Raw genomic sequence first — 20,262 nt, forward strand, 5'->3', positions numbered from 1 at the left:
TCAGCATTTAATCAGTTCCCAGAAAACCTCAGTAACACATGAGAGTCAAACTCAACTTTGAGAATTTGTAGTCGATATCAAAAATGATTTCCTAAGTCTATCCTCCATGGAAAATGCCTCATTGTGACCTCCTGCTATAAGAAGCCATTGAACTTTCTGCGTTGAGCTATCAACTAAATACAGGAGTCGAGTCTGTATTGGGGATGGTGCTACACTTTATTAACAAACAAAACAGAACCATACAGGCAAAATCTTACTTCAGTGGCAAAGCACACACATAGGTATACCCTAACATGTAGCACTGGGGCAAACTTCAGACATGGAACATTAGGCACCAAGTTCACAATCAGACTAAACATTGTTCACAATCCTTCAATCCATACTCGTCAGTGGAGTATGAGGTCTTATTTAACAGTTAACTGTGACAAAGTTTTAAAATCTAATTCTTGGCCTAACTATGGAGTGGGGCTGACTCAGCCTTCAAAACTGTGAAGTGGATGCCTTAACAGGGCCAAGATCTATCAGCCTCTAAAAGTGACTTTCATATCTCTCTGGTTCAGAGACAAGGCTTATGGTATCTTCATGTTGGATGAACTCACTTATGGTGAGAGTTCTCAGGTCCAATTTCTTGTCTAGGCACATCTGGACTGGAATTCATTTTCATACCCAATCTGTAGATTAATAGGGTTAATCTAATTAGAATAAATCAAATAGTTTTCCAAAAAGTTGAAAAGGGTAAATCACATACTTATGAGTTCTTCAACATTCAAGACCTTAAATATGTTAGCAAACAGTACTGTTCAAACTGTTGCCAGTTCAGGAGTTTAAATCAGCATTTCCCGAAAGGTGTGTCAGGACTGAGTTAATCAGTAAGTTAATAGAAACAACTGCAATAGATTAGGGAAAAGATTTCTCAAAGCAGTTTGATAGAATATGTGGCAACTCCTTATGTACTGGAGCACATCCAATACATTCTCAAAACTCCTAAATTAGCTGAAATGCGAGGTAAAGAGCAGCAGAAAACTCCAGCTCTTGGGATAGGCAAAACTTGGAAGATTTATGTGCTCACGCCAGGGTCCAGCAACTTAGGTTTGAATTCATAAGGTTAAATGATATAATAAACTTGGGTTGGCTGGTTTCCCCTGGCAACTGTTAATTCCCCTTAAATAAAAATATATTGATTCATTTTAAAAAGAAGTATTTTATGGTTGAAACCTTGGGAAAGGGCTTTTAAAAATCAGATTTTAATATGGGAAAACAAGAGGTGGGCACCCTTCTGGGCTGACATTACTCCTAAGATAGAGAACTTAGTCTTCACGTATAAAATGACTCAATTAAATGTCTTTTAAAAAACTTAACAACTAAAGAAAGTGAGCTTGCTTTAAGAAAATTAGGGCCCTAATTTCTTTTCTGTTTGAGTCTCAACAAATCACAAATTTATCATGTGTATTTCAGTACTTATTTAAGAGAAATTGGCATGCTATGCTAATATTTATGCAGAGGTAACCATGTTGAAGACATATGTAAGTTGAGGGATGTGTCTAATTCTATGGACATAGGAAAAAAGAAAAAAAACATATGTCCCTAGAGGCCTTCAGACAGTCAGGGGGCACCTGAAGAAAAGAAAACTGCTGCTTTCCTGGGGTTGAAACAGAATGTTATAACTGGCAAGGATCACTTGGTGTCTAACTGCCTTCCAGGGCGAAGAGAAGATGCCAATTGCAGTTGGTCTCACACAGAGCTAAGTGGGGAGATGTCCTGGGGGACAGTCCTGCCACTATTTGCCTCTACTCAACTGGAAAGCTGCACGTAAGTCACAGCAAGTCAGTTTCAACATTCTCACTCAGTTAAATACTCTCCTCCATAAGAAGTTAAAGAGGAAAAACATACAAATAAGTGAGCACTGAGAATAGATGTCTAGAAAAGTCAGAGGAATTAGAAGTGGTCAGGAGATCCCTGAGGCAGCAGCCCACAGAGATGTCCCCATTCTGGTCTGAGGGTCTGCATGCCGCTACCCCCAACACTGCTTTCCTTTACTATTTCCTGATCCAAAGTGGAGGCTGCTTCCTCCAGGAGGCTGTGAGCCTCTAAGCTCTGTAATGACACTTCACCATTGCCTAAGGGAAGGAAAAAGACAGTCACAGGCTGGGCCTTCACCTACTCTACCTCTACAGAGAGAAAGTCAAATGCTTTGTTTCTGAAATCATCAGGCATTTTGCATTGAAGAGAATAAAAACAGGACACAGAAATTGTTTCTGATGAGCAAATCACCTTTAACTTTTTGAATTTAAGTGATCACAAGGCTTATTCTATCAATTAACATGAGTTGGTTTACACAGACAAATAAGATGGAGCTTGATCTTACTGAAATTAATTAGGTGATTCTTTGAGTTGTTTTTACTTTAACAATGATTGGAACTAAGCCAAAGGTAGCTAAATAGAGTGCACTTAAAAACGGCCCAATGACACAGCCTTTAAATTTGTCAATATTTTCAATACCACCATTGGGTGGTATTGAAAACTGGTGAGCAGGCATATGCATGAAACTTCAAAACCGTGGCAGAAGCTTGTATTTGTACATAATAAACCCTAAGGCAGTTGCTGATGTGGTAAATCCAATGATTTTCATGAGGCCAGGAACAGATGGCAGGTTTCTCTCCCAGAAGGTGTGGGTGATTTCTACCGCTGGAACGTCCTAGATGAAGGAACACAGATCATGAGGAAAAAACTCATGCTGACAAGGAGGAACAAAACACATCTGTAAGATCCATGCATGGAGATGCCTGGGATAGTTGCATCTATAATAAATCAGAGGCTAGAAGAAGGGAGATGTGAGTTTTATGTTCCATGATTGGTCTAAGGAGAGATGGTGTCCAGAGCTACCAAACTTACCTTTGATTCAGGTTCTTGTACCCAGATGTCTTTCTTGGCCACCTTCCCGAGTGCATTTAAAACCTGAAAGAAAGTGACCATGGTATTATGAAAAGAGGTTGTATAGTTTCTACAGATTCAAGGCCCTGCTAGCTACAGATGAGCCCCATGAGTGAGGGGCAGAGAAATGGACATATAGAATCTATCAGTGTCAAGACTAGCAAGACCAGATGCCAAAAACGTCACCGTGACTCAGGAGGGAGAGTCTCGGCTTCCCTGCTTACCTCCCTGGCTGCTCGTTCTCCAGCCTCAACTGCCCCTTCCATGTAGCCGCTCCACTGTGTGGCAGTCTCCGTGCCAGCAAAAAAAATCTTATCCACGGGTTGACGAATCACCCTTCAAGGGAATCAAGAGGTCGCACAGAGTTACTTGGGAAGATGGGCAAGGTAAATGAGCCAACCACTGTCCTCATTTAGTCTGCAGAAGGCACAGAAATTCAGACTGTTTAAAAAAACACCTGTATGCCTCAGCCCAAGGTGAAAGGCCACTTTTTGCTTCCTGGGTCTGCACAGAAGATCTGAACTTTCAAGGCAGGGAGAATCAGGCTGTCAGATCATCAATCTCTAAAAGTGATGTTGACCTTTTCCAAGCCAGCCAGAGCTGGAATATAAGACCATGCATTCAATCCCCAAATCAGATTTCTTTGCTGTTTTCTGCTGACAGTCCATTCTGCTCCCTATCCTGTCTTTCTCAGGGGAGGAGGCTCTCTTTTTGAGAATAGCCGCAGACCGAGCTTTGCAGGCATTCCCAGTGTGTGAGGAGGAACTGCAGTGTCCAGTGGGAAGACAGGGAGGTTAACTGTCATTTCTGGCAAAGGAGAGACCTGAGAAATTATATGGGTATGTCTCTTTAAGAAAACACCACCTCTGTACAGTTAGCTTCTCTGAACTTCTCTAGGGGCTGGCTGGGGGCAACAAAATGGGTCTCCTCTTACAAAGAGGTCCTACCAAAGAGAACCAAAGAAGGGCTGGACTCAATGGACAGCTCTCCCCTCCAGCTTTCTTGGCTTTGACTCCTGCCATGTCCACAGTTAGTTTCATGAACTCTCCCAAGTTGCACGTCCTGCCCTCATCCTGATGGCCTTCACCTCTACCCATTGGCACTCCTTACCCTGGACTTTATCTATTCCTTATCTTAGTCCTGTCTTCTAGACTTCTACTTTGATATCAGAACAAATCCAGTTCCTCAATCCTGCCATTGTTAACAAAGGCGATTTGATTCAATTAAGAAAAAAAAGACCAAAGCTCCTGTAAGAAAAAGGTTAACAAACACTTCTTCCTTTTCGGTGGACACATGTGATCTTGTGTTAACTTTCTAGCTCTGTTACTCTGGAAACCAGATGAAGGTGTAATGCCACCTGTGGAGGTAGCATCACTTATGCTAAAAGTGCCTCTCTGCCCCACCCACGTTAGCAAACCATGCAAGCTGGGAAGACTCTGAACGATTTGTAAATACCTGGTATGAGGCTATCACTTTGGGTTTCCCTGAGTGTGGTGTCTCTTGTAATGGAGCAAGTCTTATAAATGATCAAGTTATTAGACACTATGCTATGAAGCATAGAGATAATGGTTCCCATGAAGCAAGGGGCTTCTAGGTCAAGGTGGACTTCCCCACCCCACATGGATCTCACTTCCTCACACCTCAACTGTATACAGTGAGAACTCTTCTCCTGAAGAGGACTGTCTCATGCTGCTCTGTTGGCAAGACAGATGTGTTAGATAAACACGTCTAATATCCTTCTGTGTTGACTAGTGCCAAGGAGCCTAAGGCAGTAATGTGAGACTAAATGTCAAGCAGAGCTCACGAAGGCCCTTTGGAGGACACTGCAGCTTCCTTCATTCTCACAAGCACTGTTCACATCTGAAATCATCCCCAGTGTTCTGCTATTGTTCTATATGCTGACAGTTATTTTTCTACATATTGACATCCTTATTTTTCTATGGACATCCAGAAATATACAAGTGTTAACTATGACATAAGAAATGGGGATTTTGACAACTATTTCTAGAATTCCCATTGAACTCTGCGTTTCCTTTTAAATTTGGCACAGGTCTTGCATTAACTGGCGTAGTGCTTGGGTCATACCTTCCATACTGAGTCATGATCCCAGGCGGAAAATAGGCCGTGTAGCAGCCCCCAGAGTACTGCTCCTCACACCAGTTCTTCTCTTCATAATGCACTGGCTGTAGTTCAGTGGGCGGGGGGAAATGCCAAAGAGAAAACAAAGCTGAAATGCTTCAAGCCCACAATATCATTGCTTTACTTTAACAAAAGGTTTACATTAAGAAAATAAAGAAGATCCTGTTTCTCTAACTCATTTAAGGGGAAGCATGATAGTACCAAATAATGGCCTTTTGTGAAGTACCATGTGGCAAAACATGTATACTTCGGTCTTCTCATTTTCTTGATTAGGAAAGACATGAAGTATTCCAGTATCTGGGAGATAGGGGTATCCATCCCTCTATTCGGATTCTGAAGTCTTTAGAGCTAAGTGTATAGGAAACCCCATTAACGATTTGGCTGCTCAAATCTCTGGAGTCTCTAATAACAGGTTTACTTCCCCATCTACCAGGCATTATTGCTGAGAAAAGGGTGGGAGGGAGGAGGTAGAAGACTAACAAATGTCTAAAGAAGGCTTTTTTTCCAACCAGCTTCTCTAAGCTGGACACGTGAATGATGGGAATTCCACCAAAAAGGGGCAATTAATATGAAAGATGTTTCCTAAGGGACATGTGAGAACCTTCTCTAATTTCCCTCGCACATTCAGAAAGTTTTATTATTTGAACAGTTCAGAGATAAACCCCTGAAAGAGCCCCCAGCTATTGGCATTTTTTGTTTAAAAAAGACATAATTTCATTCTCCTAATTGCTTTCAGTGGTGGACTGCAAGCACTGATGTTCCTAAATGAGTTGTGAATTGAGTTTACACATGGAAAAATAAATTAGTATGACTTTGACCTGGGAAGAGATTCTAGATTCAGTCTATCTTGTCAAGTACACACTACTTTGCCTTCACCAACAAATGATGCCATATCTGGAATTTAATTGTGCAGCAGGTAAGTGACACTGGCAGGGGGCAGGACCACTGTTCTGGGAACCCATCTCACCCATTCTTGACATAAGGCCTTCAGCTCTAGGCTCTGATTACAATTGGCTGCCAGTTATCTAGTGAACATTTAAACAGCCGAAAGGAGTTGCTGTCTCAGAAAATCCAGGCACCTCACACCAGCTTTTAATGACCTTTTGTGACTGCTCAAGTTTATTTTCCATATCCCTTTATACTCTCCTTCATAAGACTGTCAAAAAATCAGCATCTACTTTGCTTTACCACTTATACTGAACAGAGAAGAACCTGCTAGGGATTAAAGCTGGGAGTTTCTTACATCTAAAGCTTCTTGGGATCCTAGCACTTTCGCATAGAGCTCACAGATTTTCTTCTTCCTATAAAACAGAGCCAAAAAAAAAAAAAAGTTAGGGAAGGAGTAACTGATGGGTATAGAATAAATCCAGTAAGTTCCAAGGCTTTTGCTCATCAGTCAGATTTGTTACAGAAAAATTCAAATCAATGGCCTTCTGTAACTGCACAAATGAACAGCTCCCTGAATCCCTGCATTCAAATTAGCTTTCAATGCCTCAATACAGTCATTTGAGGATTCAATGGAATTATTATTTTCTTTTTATACTTTTGCCTCTTTCACTACCTAATACGATATCTGCTCAAGATAAAAATGGGAAAAGCAGATTCAATGAAGTTTCGCCAGTCTTAGGAATTGATTCCATATAACTTTTCTGGAATATGTACAATTCAAAAATGGCCCCTTTTATAAGACTATAGTATAAGTGATGGTGTATTTTAACTATCCTATACTTGTGTTTTAATTACCTACAAACATATAAAGCTCATTTAATCATTTATTTTAATTTTTCATTTTATTCAAAGTTGTTACAGAATTGCTAACATTTCCATAAAATAATTACTGTACTTCAGTTACAGAAAATACCACAGAAAGGAATGTACTTTGAAAGAAATGTAGTTCATCTTAAGGTTTCCAAATATTTTTGAAGGCTAATGCAGCAGCTGGCAAAATAACACACAGTACACAAAGAACAGTGTAGTTTAGTGTCAGTAATGCAAACTGACAGCTCTTTAGCAGATATGCTTCTTTTTTTTCATTTTTAAACAATAACATTTTCAAAAACACATGAAACCAAGATCATATATGTTTACAATTTTTAAAAATCAGATTGTACACAGTAGGTTAGAAAAGTTAGAATTGTCATGATTTTCACAATCTTAAATCCACAATTTCAACTGTACTCCTTTCAATATAGAAATAACCTGCTTTATACCAAATTCTACTTTCTGCTTGCAACTAAAACATAGTACAATGAGATGGATTCAATTAGTCAAACCTTAAAATTTAAAAAGCTGTAGACCAAAAAAAAAAAAAAAAAGTTGTGGACAGCAGAGGGTAAACTGGAAATCCATTTCCATGTCATCTTTTAAGCATAAGTTATGCTATACTGAAAGTGTCTACAGTCATTTCAGTACAGGAATTTGTCACTTGACAGAATGGTCTGTGGACCACAATATTCCAAACTGTACCTGAGGGATGGGCACAATATGCTAATGTTACCTCAAACACAGCCCCTGGTTAGTCTCATAATTCATTATCCAAATGACTAGCCCAGAACACGGTATTTTCATGTCTGAAAAAATCAGTGGTTGTACTTATGTAAACTCTTTTTGAAATGAAATACATTTTAAACTCACAACTACTCATGGTGAAGTTTTTTAAAAGGTCTAATTTACTAAAATCACCTGTTTTAGAAATTAATGGTTTTATTTCTGGATTTGTTTGCATAGGTTCACACTGATCCAGTTATATACTTTTCCTATTTACTTTTTATAGTTTTTATATAGTTTAAACATTTGAAAATGCTCTAAAATATTTGTTAAGGGATAACAAGCAACTGGAAAAATATTTGCTTAAAAATGTGGCAAAAGGTTTGAGTCAAATCTATAAGACAAGTATTAAAAGCTGAAGAGACAAAATTATGCAGCGGGGGAGCTCAAGCTTACTGGTAATAAAGAAATAGAGATTAAGGAATATACAATTTTATGTTGCCAATTACATTAGAAAATATTTTAAAGACATGCCCCTAATTTCTCTGAATAATGTGGGACAAAATGTAACCTTATAAATTTATCTAAATGCTCACACTTATACCATTTATATAACTTCCAGAACATTCACCTCATAGGTATAAAGTCAGGAGGAGGAGGCGGATTATAAACATTGCTTATTGCCACCATTTTCCATGGAAGGTTTCAAGGGAAAGACAAATGCCACTTCTAAGATGATGTCATGCAACATTAGGTAGATATTTAGGTGGATAGTTAAATTCCAGGACAGTCAGAGAAAGTTTGGTTTCCTTCAAAGAACTGCTACCTTATACATAAAAAGTCATAAAGGAAAGGAGGAATGGGAAGAAGTCTCAAGACTACTGTCTGCCTGTCTGTCTCTCTCAGTCTGATTCAAGCCCCTCATTTCAGAGATGAGGAAGCTGAGGCTCAGGGAGCTACAGAGATTTATTTGATTTTGCTCAGCTAATTAGCAGGGTAAGGCTCTACCCTTCTGAGTAATCTGCCCATAGTAGGTACTCAATAAATGTTTGTTCAGTCAAAATCCATCCTCAGCCTAGTATGACATCCTCTTTGCCTAGTCTATGAAGAGATGACTGATTCTAACACCTACTTCACAAGGGTGTTATAAGCAATAATTCAGACATTTTGAGTTAATTAGAAAATAAAAGTATTGGCAATGATTATTCTACAAAAGCTCACCAGTACTTAACTTATTACTATTATTATTATTTCTGAGATAGAGTCTCACTCTGTCACCCAAGCTGAAATGCACTGGCATGATCATGGCTCACTGCAGCCTCAACCTCCCTGGACTCAGGTGAACCTCTTGACTCAGCCTCCCAAGTAGCTGGGACTACAGGTACATGCCACCATGCCCAGCTAATTTTTCTATTTTTTGTGGAGATGGGGTTTCTCCATGTTGCCCAGGCTGGTCTTCAACTCCTGTGCTTAAGCAATCTGCCCGCCTCAGCCTCCCAAAGTGTTGAGATTACAGGTGTGAGCCTTCCCTTTACAATTAAAATTTTTTGGAAAAGATGTAAGGCAAAGATGTTAAAAACAATGCACTGATTGATTAATTTGGCTCTAAAAATGACAGAACCTAAGTGATGGCCAAAAGAGGCCACTGGGCAAATCATCTTGTTGAACTTATTAACTGGTTTCTAAATCTGGTTGCTTATCATAATCACCTGAAAAGCTTGTTGAAAAATACAAATACTCGGACCCCACCTCAAACCTACTCAATCACAATCTATAGGTCTTTATAAAAACATATTTTCCAAACATTCTTTGAGAAATTTTGATGCAATAAGATCTGGGAACCACTGTTCTTGTCAATGACATATTCAGTAGGAGTTTTGCCTTACAAGAACTTTTGAGAAGTTCAGCCACTGTGTGGAATCATAACCAAATGTCTACCTACAGGCTGGTATTTATTTTACTATTAATAAGGAGGGAAAGCAGGAAATCCAAAAGAAAATGTCAGCTTAGGGTGGTGTAATGAAAAAGTATGCGTTATATGCTACTCCTGGCTTTGTCACAAGCTAGCTGTGATGATTTGAATGCATGTGTCCCTCCAAAATTCAAATGTTGGAACTTAACTTCCAAGGTCATGGTACTAAGAGGTAAGGTCTTTGGGAAAATGATTAAATCAGGAAGATTATGCCCTCATGAATAGATTAGTGCCCTTATAAAAGGGCTGGAGGGAACTAGCTAGGCCCTTTCTGCCCTTCTGCCTTCCTCCATGTGAGGACACCACCTTCATCCCTATTTGTCCTTCCCTCTTCTGCCTTTTCTGCCATGTGAGGGCACCATGAGAAAGTGCTACCTATGGAACAGGCCCTCGCCAAATACTGAATTGAATCTGCTGGCATCATAATCTTGGACTTCCCAGCCTCTAGAACTGTGAGAAATAAATTTCTATTCTTCATAAATAACCCAGTTTTGGGCATTTTGTTATAGCATCACAAATGGACTAAGACACCAGCTATGGAGCCTTGAAAAAATCATTCCCCATCACTGGACCCCAAATCCCTCCTCTGTGGAGGAAGTAGAGTTTATTTTAACAACCATGAGATACAACAATCTCATGGTTGTTTGAATCTCATGGTTGTTCAGATTCAACCATTTACCACTTAGAGTGAATAGAGAAGAACCTGCTAGGGATTAAAGCTGGGAGTTTCTTCCATGTAAAGCTTACATGCAAACCATGTGATTGTCGAATCTCATGGTTCAAATAAACAAATCTGTGTGCACATGTAGGAACTCATTCTGCAGCCTTTCCCCCACGTCTAAAGTCATTAGAGTAACTCCCAAAGCAAGGGCTGCTAATGGGTTAGCTGTTCAATTCTTTTAATTACATTCAGAGAAAATTTTATATTTTGGTGTATGTATTGGACCTCTTTAAAAGCTAGCAAAGTATTTAGGGCTACCGTGAGGCATCCCTCCAACAGCCAAATAACTCTGATGTTAAAAGGCTTACCTTTCTGGGTGAGATTTTATTTGGACAAAGGATTCCAAAACAAAACAAAACAAATATACCATGACAGAAAGAGAAAAGGAGAAAGAAAGAAAAAGCAACTGCCCTAAAATAAATTTTATACTAGGGAGCTTTCAGATAAGGAAACATCAGAACTGCGTCCCAGATAATAAGTATGAGTACTTTCATGTACACAAGTTGCTACAGGTTAAAACACGTTTTTTAGAAAGTCCATGTCAGAGAATCTTAGAAAAGGATTATGGCCTTGCAAGGGGATTGAGATTCAGTTTCTACAGCTTTTTTTCACAGTGAATATTTTCTGTGACTTTTTCTCCATCCATCTCACTGGGAAATCCTCCTACCTCTTAACCACTGTAAAATAAATACAAACATGTAAAATTAAATTTGTATATGCACACAGGCAAGGGATAGGTCAAGACGACTGTAGCAAAATACAAAAGGTTGGTTTGTTGGAATTTTGAGAATATTTGTGAAATATTGTGTTTTTCCTCACGTTATTCTACTACTGTTAGTGCAAAAACACAATATAAAGCTAACTTTTAAATCTATTTTTCAGTTATAAATCCTTACCTTACTTCCTTATGAAGCGTAGCAAGTCGATCGGCTTTCCGGGCAAGAATGAAGCTGGAGAGAGAGGTTACATTGAATAATCAGGTTATAGCTGTTTATCTTAAGAGCTGCCCTTTCTTTTTGAAGTATTCTTGACCTGTACCTATTCAGCATTAAATGAACTCTATCAGACCCTCTTCCTCTACTAGAGCAAATGCCATGTTGTCTTTGGTCTGCCTATGTGTCCAAAACCCCTGCTAGGCTGTGTTCTCCTACATGATAGGTGACCTCCTATTCAGTATTTTACTTCTAAAGTTTAACATGGTTTTTGGCATACAGTAGGAAATCAAATGTTGAATGAATTAATGTTGCACTAAATGATTATTCTGGTAATGACTATTGCCCTCTGCCAAATACTTTATAAAAGCTGGAAAAACAAATATAAACATGTGTCTGTAGTGGAGGCCATGGTGGGCTCCCCAGGCCTCCCTTTAGGACCAGGCGCTCCTTACTCTTCAGCTCACAGCTGAAACCTTCCCCAGTAATTGGTCAGGGCAGCAGAGAATACCTCGCTCAACATCCCACCCCTCCCCAGAGTTGTCCTGATCTAGGCTGTTGAAGACAACTCTGAAGAGCCACCCAGCTCCAGAACTTCCAAGGAGGCCTTTGTTGGGACAACACTGGAGCTCAAGTTCTGCTTCATCCTTCTGCCATAGGTGGTCATCCTCAGAGCACTGTCCAATAAATCTCCAGCACCTGAATCTCCAGCTCTGAGTCAGCTTCCCTGGAAACTGACCTAATATAGTCCCCAAATATAGTAACTCAACAAAACTCAGTTGTAACCTGCCTGCTCCCCTTTAATCAAATAGATTCTATTTATTATACTCATATTGCTAACTGCATGTATATTTGAAAGAATTGAATTGTGACATGAAGTCTTTAGTTATCCTGTTATAAGAAAGCTTTCAAAAATCCAAATGAGCTAAAGAACAACGAAATTGCTTTTCCATTAAAAAAGTTTTAAACTTGTATTTCTTTTCTTCAAGACCAAAAGGACAAGTAGATCAGTGCAAAGAAAAGATACTTCCTTCTCTCCCTACCCCCAAATTAAAGTGTTTCTCAAATTGGATTGGCAGTTCCTTTACAACTGTTATTTGAGATCACTCTGAGAAGCAAAGATGTATGTTAATGTAGAGAACAGTAATTCAGAGAAAGCTGTGGACTATTTAGGAAATTTGAACTATTGAACTTTATGGGATATAGTCATAATTTTGTATGATTTAACACCTTAAGTTACATCTTGTTATTAATTATTTTAGTTAGATTTTGGGCTTATGCAAGAATCAGTAAGTTTAGATGTGTGTAGCATTTTTTAATCATCAATATCTGATAAAAGATTAAATGATTTATCTGTAAACATTAGTCAACTCGTCTTGTATACTTTTTACAATTCCCATCCCAAAGGGCAGTTAGTATTGGTTATTTCTGTGAAGTCTCAAGTCATGAATGAAATAATCTCTTTGATCTAATCCCAACTATGGATAAACAAGCTTTAACTTACTTTGGTGTTTTATTGAGGAAATTAAATATGCTGGCTCTGTGTTGGAAACATTTCACAGTTTTAAAGTACACGGTCCTTTCTAGTTTCCAAAAGGTTATTACAAACACAGTGCTTGGCAATTACCACCCCTATCTTCAAGGTTTTCGTAGCTGTGGCCATGAGCAAAGAGCCAGGTAGGGGCAAGTATCCAGATAAAAGGGATTAGAATATCACTTTCTAGGAATCACCTAAATAACTCCATTAACCCCTGGAAGGTTATTTGAGCCCTGAATAACCTAGTTACTAATAAAGCTGAAAAAAGTCCAAAAGCACTGTACACATAAAAACTTGCTCCCACAACCAGTGCTCAGTAAATGGTAGCTTTAATTTTTAACACCTCATCGTCGAGTTAAGAAACAGATTGTTTTGCTATTCCTCGGTTTCCAAGGAAACTCTTGTCTTCTATACTTGGTCCTCTCTAACCAATTATTATTATTTCATATTTGTTTTAGCCTTACTGTCCACAGAACACAACTGTTTAACATTTTCCTTTTATACTATTTATCTTAAGTAAAATCGTTAAAATATTCAGTTCCATTTTCAAAAAAAAAGAAAGCACCAAACGGCAGAAGACATCACTACATCTAACTTCCAGGGCAAAAAAGACATCAATGCTCTTCCATTCATAGTTGGATTGGTCTTAACTTACATTCTCCTGAAACCTGTACCTGAATCTCCTGCTTTTCTCTGGCATATAGAAGGTGATGTCAAACCACCCAAACAATCTATATCCTTTCTTGCCCAATTAGGCCAAGGAGTTAAAGAGGATGTGTTATTCCAATGGTCATTATGTTGTAAGCACCTGCCTTTCTCAGGGAGGCTGGTGTATTTCTTACATGTTACAATGAGAGAAGTGGTTATAAGATGTCTCATTAGTAACCCAGTAGCACAACCTGCTTTCTAAGTCCCCTGGGATGTGGGTCTGCTCCTTTTGTCTTTGTAATTTTCCTTTAATGTCATGATGTGTATGAGTTCACCTTTCCTCTTGAGCAAGAGGTAAGCATTTCCCAGGGGTAAAGGGGAGACCACTGGTTTCTAAGAGTCACTTGATTGCCACTGAAGCTATGTTCTTTTGTTACAGTGTGGTAGAATAAATCACCTTTTATTTGTATAGTTTTTGAGGAGGCCAAAAGGGAGGAGGCAACAGGGAGGCTGTGGAACTCCTTAGCAATTCCTTTGTGGAGACCTCACTTCCTTCTCTGTACCCCTACCCCTCACCACATAGGGCAGCTGTGTGCAGGAATGGGAAGAGAGGGGAAGAGCTCTCATTTTCCCTACACAGAACCAGGCCCTGGACCATCTGCACACTTCGGAGGTTAAGTGAAGCACCACTGGTGAAGGATAGCTAGAGTGACCCACCAGAAAAACTGCCATGCCATGCAGTCAAGGTCTGGCTCAACTCTGAACTGTGCCTCTTAATTGGTCAGCTATCTTATATCTCAGGGTAATAACTAACATTTGCTATTTAGCAGATATCTGGAATGGAGAAAAAGACAAAACCCAGAAACCCTGCATTTAGATGTTTTTATAGGATAAAGCAGTTAGTTCTCATTTCAGGATGGCTGTGGATATTCTGCCTCTAGGCAGGGTTGGCTACCATATTGCTTGTCTAGCTGGTTTTTTTTTTCACTCCATCCTCAACATGTAAGTGTTATGAGAGAAAGAAATACATGGGCACAAGCTCAAAATGGTGCCAATTTTAGTAAAGTTTCCCGGTATTCTTGTGCCACACATAACATATTACTATAATATTTTAATACATGGAAACATTATGTATTTTGATAGCATTATTCATCATTGCTTGAGCTTAATTCCCAAGTAATATGCTTTGACAGCATCCACACCAATACATCAACACAATTTGGAAAATGCAGAACAGCCAGCTTTAACTTACCCCATGATGGCAGGCAGTGAGCCGTCTGGCTTGGTGTCATCCAAGGTTATTGAAATTGGAGCCTGTTCATCCTCAATGATCATACAACCACAATAATCTTATCCGGGAGAAAATCAATGGGAGATCGAGACCAAGCTCATCAGAGATACCCATACACACATAAATATACATAAACTATTTTTTTAAGAGGAAGGCAAATCTTAAACTCTTGGCCTTGGCCCCATCCCTAGATGCTATGCCTTGTTAAATACACACACTGAATATATAAGGATGTCTATTCAGCCACAGACAGAAAATGACCCATCTCCATCACCTTTACATAAAGGGCTTATGACCAACCAATGCATGACAAAAATGGTAAGATGACCCTAACTCCTAGCATACATGAGGAAAGAGAAGGGATGCATTGGAGGGAACCACCCCAACAATCCAGCGAAGAGGTGGCAGAAGAGAATTTTATGAGTATAAGCAGAATGCTTATGAACAGTAGCCACCATATCTGGGAAGCTTTCTAAGTCTGAGACCCCACCTCATTTAATTCTCACGACACCTTAATGGTAGGTATTACTGTCACCACTTTACACCTACAGACTGATGCTAGCAAGCAAGTGAAGTCCTGGAATGTGCGACTTCAATGCAGTGCTCTTTCCATGGTGACTGTTGACCTCACTCTGCTCATAAAAAGTAAGCAGGACAGATGCCAGGAGCCAGGGCAATGGTGGCCTTATGAATGATATGATCTCCTTGTTCCCTCCCATTGCCAACAACTGCTCTTGGGGTCATTATGTGTGGCCAGGAATATTAGGAAATTGACAGATCAAGATTTCTAATCCTTTTTATATCAATTTGAAAATACTTTTTTCTGTTTAGGACCGTCAGTTCAATAATCCTAAAAGAGTATCATTTCTTCATATAATACAGTTTAAACATGAATAATAGCAGCCTACCCTTCTTCTTCCAGAAAGCCTCCCTGTAATACATCATGCACTTAATGACAGCTCCCATTGGAAGACGCTGAATTAACTGGTTCCTCTCTGGTGGAAGCTCCGGTCTGAAGTGAATTTTGGCCGTCAAAGTCGGGGGGATCGCACTAATTACGTATTTGCACTAAAACACACACAAGCAAATATTACCTCAGAAGTCTTTGTAGAAGGCATGAAAAATCATCTTTATCACTTTTAAACAACATTGAGCAATAAATACATACAAAATGAGAAAATGAGGCAACTGTGAGACAACAAAACAGATCAAGGCAGGTCAACCAAGGCTGGTAATTTGGAAGATTGAGGCAGAAACATGTCAGCATTAATTATGCTACTGCTTGAATTATATCTGATTAGAAGCTACAGAAGACACAAGGCCGGCCTATGTACTATATGCTCCTTTTGACTAAACTGAGTTACCTCATAATGTTCATGGTTCAATGTCTCTATGATGACATTGTCACTTGACTGGTCAACATGAGTGACAGGACGGTTCAGCTTCACTCGGTGCCCGAGGAGGTCCATTATCCGTTCGCTCACTTGACCAGATCCACCTACAAACTTCCGTTCCTACAGGAGGAGGTAGGTAGCAAAGGAAACGTTATGAAAGCCCAAGGAAGGAAAACCCTATTTGCTACTGATTAGAAAACCTCTAGAAAGTCATAGGCCACACCTCCGATGTTCACACATTTAACTGTCAGAAGAATTCATCAGGACAGAGGCAGAGTTGGCCAAGACAATTCAATGCTCATTTCCTGCACAGCTTCCAGCAAGGAAAAGCCATTACAAGTTTATAAAAATCACAGAACGAGAAGAAATGCTCCACTATGCCAATGCTCCCCTGACCAAGTGGGAATATCAGCAAGTCTATGGGTTTCAAATGCCCAAGAGTGCAGGGTGTGGACAGAGCCCTGGGAAGGGGAGGGCACTGTGCTTATCCCACAGGATGAGGTTTCTAATTTCCTTTGATTCCTCTCGTTCTGGGCTGAGGTTGTCCAGGCAGGTAAGGATGCAGATGGTGCCATATTATAGACAAAGTTACAGGGTGCTTTTAGGGATAGTCATGTCCTACTAGTCACCACCAAATGATGTTTCTAAGAATTGGAAGATGGGCCAGGTGTGGTGGCTCACATCTGTAATCCCAGGACTTTGGGAGGCCAAGGCAGGTGGATCACCTGAGGTCAGGAGTTCGAGACCAGCTTGGCCAACAAGGTGAAACCTCATCTCTACTAAAACTACAAAAATTAGCCAGGTATGGTGGCTCATGCCTGTAATCCCAGCTACTTGGGAGGCTGAGGCAGGAGAATCACTTGAACCCAGGAGGCAGAGGTTGCGGTAAGCAGAGATTGTGCCACTGCACTCCAGCATGGGCAACAGAGCTAGACTCCGTCTCAGGAAAAAAAAAAAAAAAAAAAAAGAATTGGAATATCAGATCTTGAGTAACTTTTTGCAAAACTATCTGGAAGTTTCAAGGCGGAGGCAGAGGGTGAAGGCTAAGCATCTGCTTGTTCCTTTAGATATTGTGAAACAGTTCTCTTGGGCAGCCGTCGAACACCAGAAGTGCTCTACCCGCTGCCTTCTGCTATGATCACCATGGAAATGTTTCCAGCGTAATCTAAGAAGGTAAGTCCTTAACACAATGCTTTTGGTAAGAACCAGGGGGATATTTTTAGCCTATTATAGAAGATTCTTTAAATGGTTAGAAGTGCACAGCCCACCAGTTAACAGATTCCTCAATCATGCTCCTCCAGAAAAATGCATAAACAGCCATGCAGTGATTTTTCCACTTTTGTAACTGGCTACTCTTTTAATGACACCACCAAAATTCTTTATAAAAAATATTCCTGGCTAGGCATGGTGGCTCATGCCTGTGATCCTAGCACTTTGAGAGGCTGAGGTGGGAGGACTGCTTGAGCCCAGAAGGTGAAGACCACCCTAGGCAACAAAGTGAGACCCTGTCTCAAAAATTAAATTTAAAAAAGGGGGAAAAAAACCTCATAGTGGTTCAGACCTAAATTCATGATTTGTCCTTCCTCAAGAAACCTGTACCATTTCCCTTATAATCTGGTCTATGTTTTCTAAGAGTTACTTTTAGTGTGGTGGACAGACCATGAACTGTTTCTGTCTTGTTCACTGTTCACCCCTCCAGGTCTAGTATTTGATGAATTAAATTACATGATAAGTCTAAGTTCTTTATAAAAATGTTGTAATCATAGTTTGAGATTAATCATCTGAATCATACTCTCCAAAAGGTCATGTAGAATTTGGCTAGAAGTATCCTGGCTCCTCTGAATGAAGGACACAAATATCAAATAAGAATCAAAATACTTCAGAAAGTAAAATACTGGCTAAAAGGAGTAAGTTAGCATTTCTGCCTGTAAGTAAAGACACTAAAAAAATGCAACTGTCCTGCATTCGCCAAAGCTAAGGGTCAAATGGGCAATAACTCTGGTGCCAGAAGAACTTAGGGATTTCCAGTGATCTCCTCAGGAGAGGAATAATTCACTTGGCAGAGAAAGACTCCACCTTGTACTGTGCACTCAGAATTCTGGAACTCAGAGAACCTAAGTTAGAAGCAAATTGCTACTAATTAAACCTCATACCATCCAAGTATAACATTTCTAGAACAGAGATACCCATTCTCTTTGGATAACATAAATGGTTGAAACAGACAATCTCAGAATCTGGGGAATTAGGATTCTGGCTTCGCCACTGGTTTGCCATGTGTCCAGCCAATGAGCCAAATGAGTTCATTTATTAATACAGGAAATGATATGGAAACTGGGCAAAAGCGAGTGGGCAGCAAAAATGAAGAATCCAAAATGCAGAATTTCCTATTGCAAGAGAGGCCATAATCACTTGTGTGAATTAGAAGGAAGAACAGTCACTTCCATTCTGTAACAGTTAACATAAAAGAATAACTCAGATAAACAGATGGGACAGAAGCCTTATGTCTGGAACAGAGATGACTTTAAGTATAATAACTGCACAATTTCTAGAATTTTTTGGAAATTACTTAATATTAGGAATTTAGCTTCTACTACATAAGTAGCCTAATTTTACCTGCCATCAAAAGGAGGGAACTTAATTCCCAAAAACTAATTCAAAATGAAACATTCTTTATCTGAGAGCTCCTTTTTAGGAATGACAAAAGGAAATGAGAAACTGGTTCTTTTTTTCCAGAAAAGATTTTGAGATCATTTCACACTGCTAATTATTCGTGTTCCAAAATACTGCAGCAATTATTAAAGACGCTGCCCTGTGAGAAAGCAAAATCCCAGATGAAGTGCTTGTTTCAGAACAGACACACACACCATACCTGGCCGCCATTGGTGACAGAGAATATCCGAGTGGTGCCCCCGCACTGCTTCACATACCATAAAAACCATAGAACTGACACTTCGTGAGGCTCAGAGGTCACATTGATATTCACAAAAAGATAAGCAAAACGCCTAGCAGTCCTGTTCACAGAACAAAAGTAGAAGTCAGGTGTCAAGATGTACAGGAATCAGAGAATGTCATGTTTTTAAAACACTATTTGGTGTGTTCAGAAAGTATTTCTATTGCAATTGGAAAAAAACCCCTCAAAGATTCAATTTCTGAAGGAATGCATTTTATAACTCTTGAGGAGACTAAAGTTTTCTCCTGCTATTAAGAAATTATGAGTTCGCTCCAAATATGCTAATCCAGGTTCTCTCTAAGGGTCAATATGCTTGTTTCAACACCCATCCTCCCCTCTCCATCTTCATTGCCGTAGCCCTGGTCCAGGCTACCAATATGTCCAGGTGGCTCCTACTTGGTCATCCTATATCACCTCTTGTATCCTCCACACTATATCCAATGAGGTCTTTTAAAAGTGCCAAACTCAAAAAACCCTCTGCTTAAAACCATTCAATGACCTTCAATGGAGAAAGGACAAATCTTGAATGTGGCCGACAGATCTGCACTATCAGCCTCTAGACCGGTCCTCCAAACTCCTCTTATACCGCTTGCTCTTGTCATCACTATGGTCCAGCTACACTGTCCAATCAGTTGCTCAAACATGCCAACATGCTTCTCACTTCAAGGCCTTCACAAAAGCTCCTCCCTGTCCCCTCTGCCTAGATGATTCCATCGCTGTATATCATCCACCCGTCCCTATCTCCCCACTCCCCTGCGAACTTTGGGTTATTCTTGAAAGATACCATTCTCCACACATCATCCAACCTTTCTTGTCTCTTTGCATACCTGTGGGTAATTTCTGGAAGGCAGCATCCTGCCATACACCATTGACTCTTCCTGTTTACCTGCTATTCCTCTGGTTCATTTCTGGATGGTACCATTGCCCCCAAAACATACACCTTTCCCTATCTCCCCTCAGCAGTTGTGTCTCATTCCTAGAAGACAATACCCCTGCAAAAACATTTTCTATCTTCTCATGTTCCCACTGACTCTGAGAGTCATGCCTAGTAGATATCATCTGCCTACACCACTCAATCTTCCTATCACCACCCTAATACTACAGGTGATTTTAGGATATCATTACCTCTCTACGCTGCCCCCCCAACAAATTCAACCTTCACTATCTCTTCCAGAGCTTGTGTCACATTCACGAAAGATATAATTCCCCCAACACTGTCCAATCTCCCCAATCTCCCTCTTGCACCTGTGGGCCATTACT

The 20,262-nt window shown here is 39.9% G+C and overlaps 1 protein-coding gene across 1 annotated transcript in view; it reads right to left on the reverse strand.

The window, feature by feature from the left end:
* Positions 1–195: 195 nt before the first annotated feature.
* The window catches only part of MAOA (monoamine oxidase A), a 75,312-nt gene continuing 55,245 nt past the window's right edge, over positions 196–20,262 (reverse strand). Inside the window, exons 6-15 of the mRNA XM_012448161.3 lie at positions 18,922–19,063; positions 16,023–16,172; positions 15,567–15,726; positions 14,620–14,716; positions 11,147–11,200; positions 6,314–6,371; positions 5,017–5,114; positions 3,156–3,267; positions 2,893–2,955; positions 196–2,695 (exon numbers count right to left, since the gene is read on the reverse strand). Coding sequence (XP_012303584.2) covers positions 2,549–2,695; positions 2,893–2,955; positions 3,156–3,267; positions 5,017–5,114; positions 6,314–6,371; positions 11,147–11,200; positions 14,620–14,716; positions 15,567–15,726; positions 16,023–16,172; positions 18,922–19,063 — 1,081 coding nt within the window. The 3' untranslated portion in view covers positions 196–2,548. The remainder of the gene's footprint in view (positions 2,696–2,892; positions 2,956–3,155; positions 3,268–5,016; positions 5,115–6,313; positions 6,372–11,146; positions 11,201–14,619; positions 14,717–15,566; positions 15,727–16,022; positions 16,173–18,921; positions 19,064–20,262) is intronic.

Source organism: Aotus nancymaae, unplaced genomic scaffold (assembly GCF_030222135.1).
Source record: "Aotus nancymaae isolate 86718 unplaced genomic scaffold, 86718_ANA_hifiasm-v0.15.2.pri h1tg000058l, whole genome shotgun sequence".
NCBI classification, from domain to species: Eukaryota; Metazoa; Chordata; class Mammalia; order Primates; family Aotidae; genus Aotus; species Aotus nancymaae.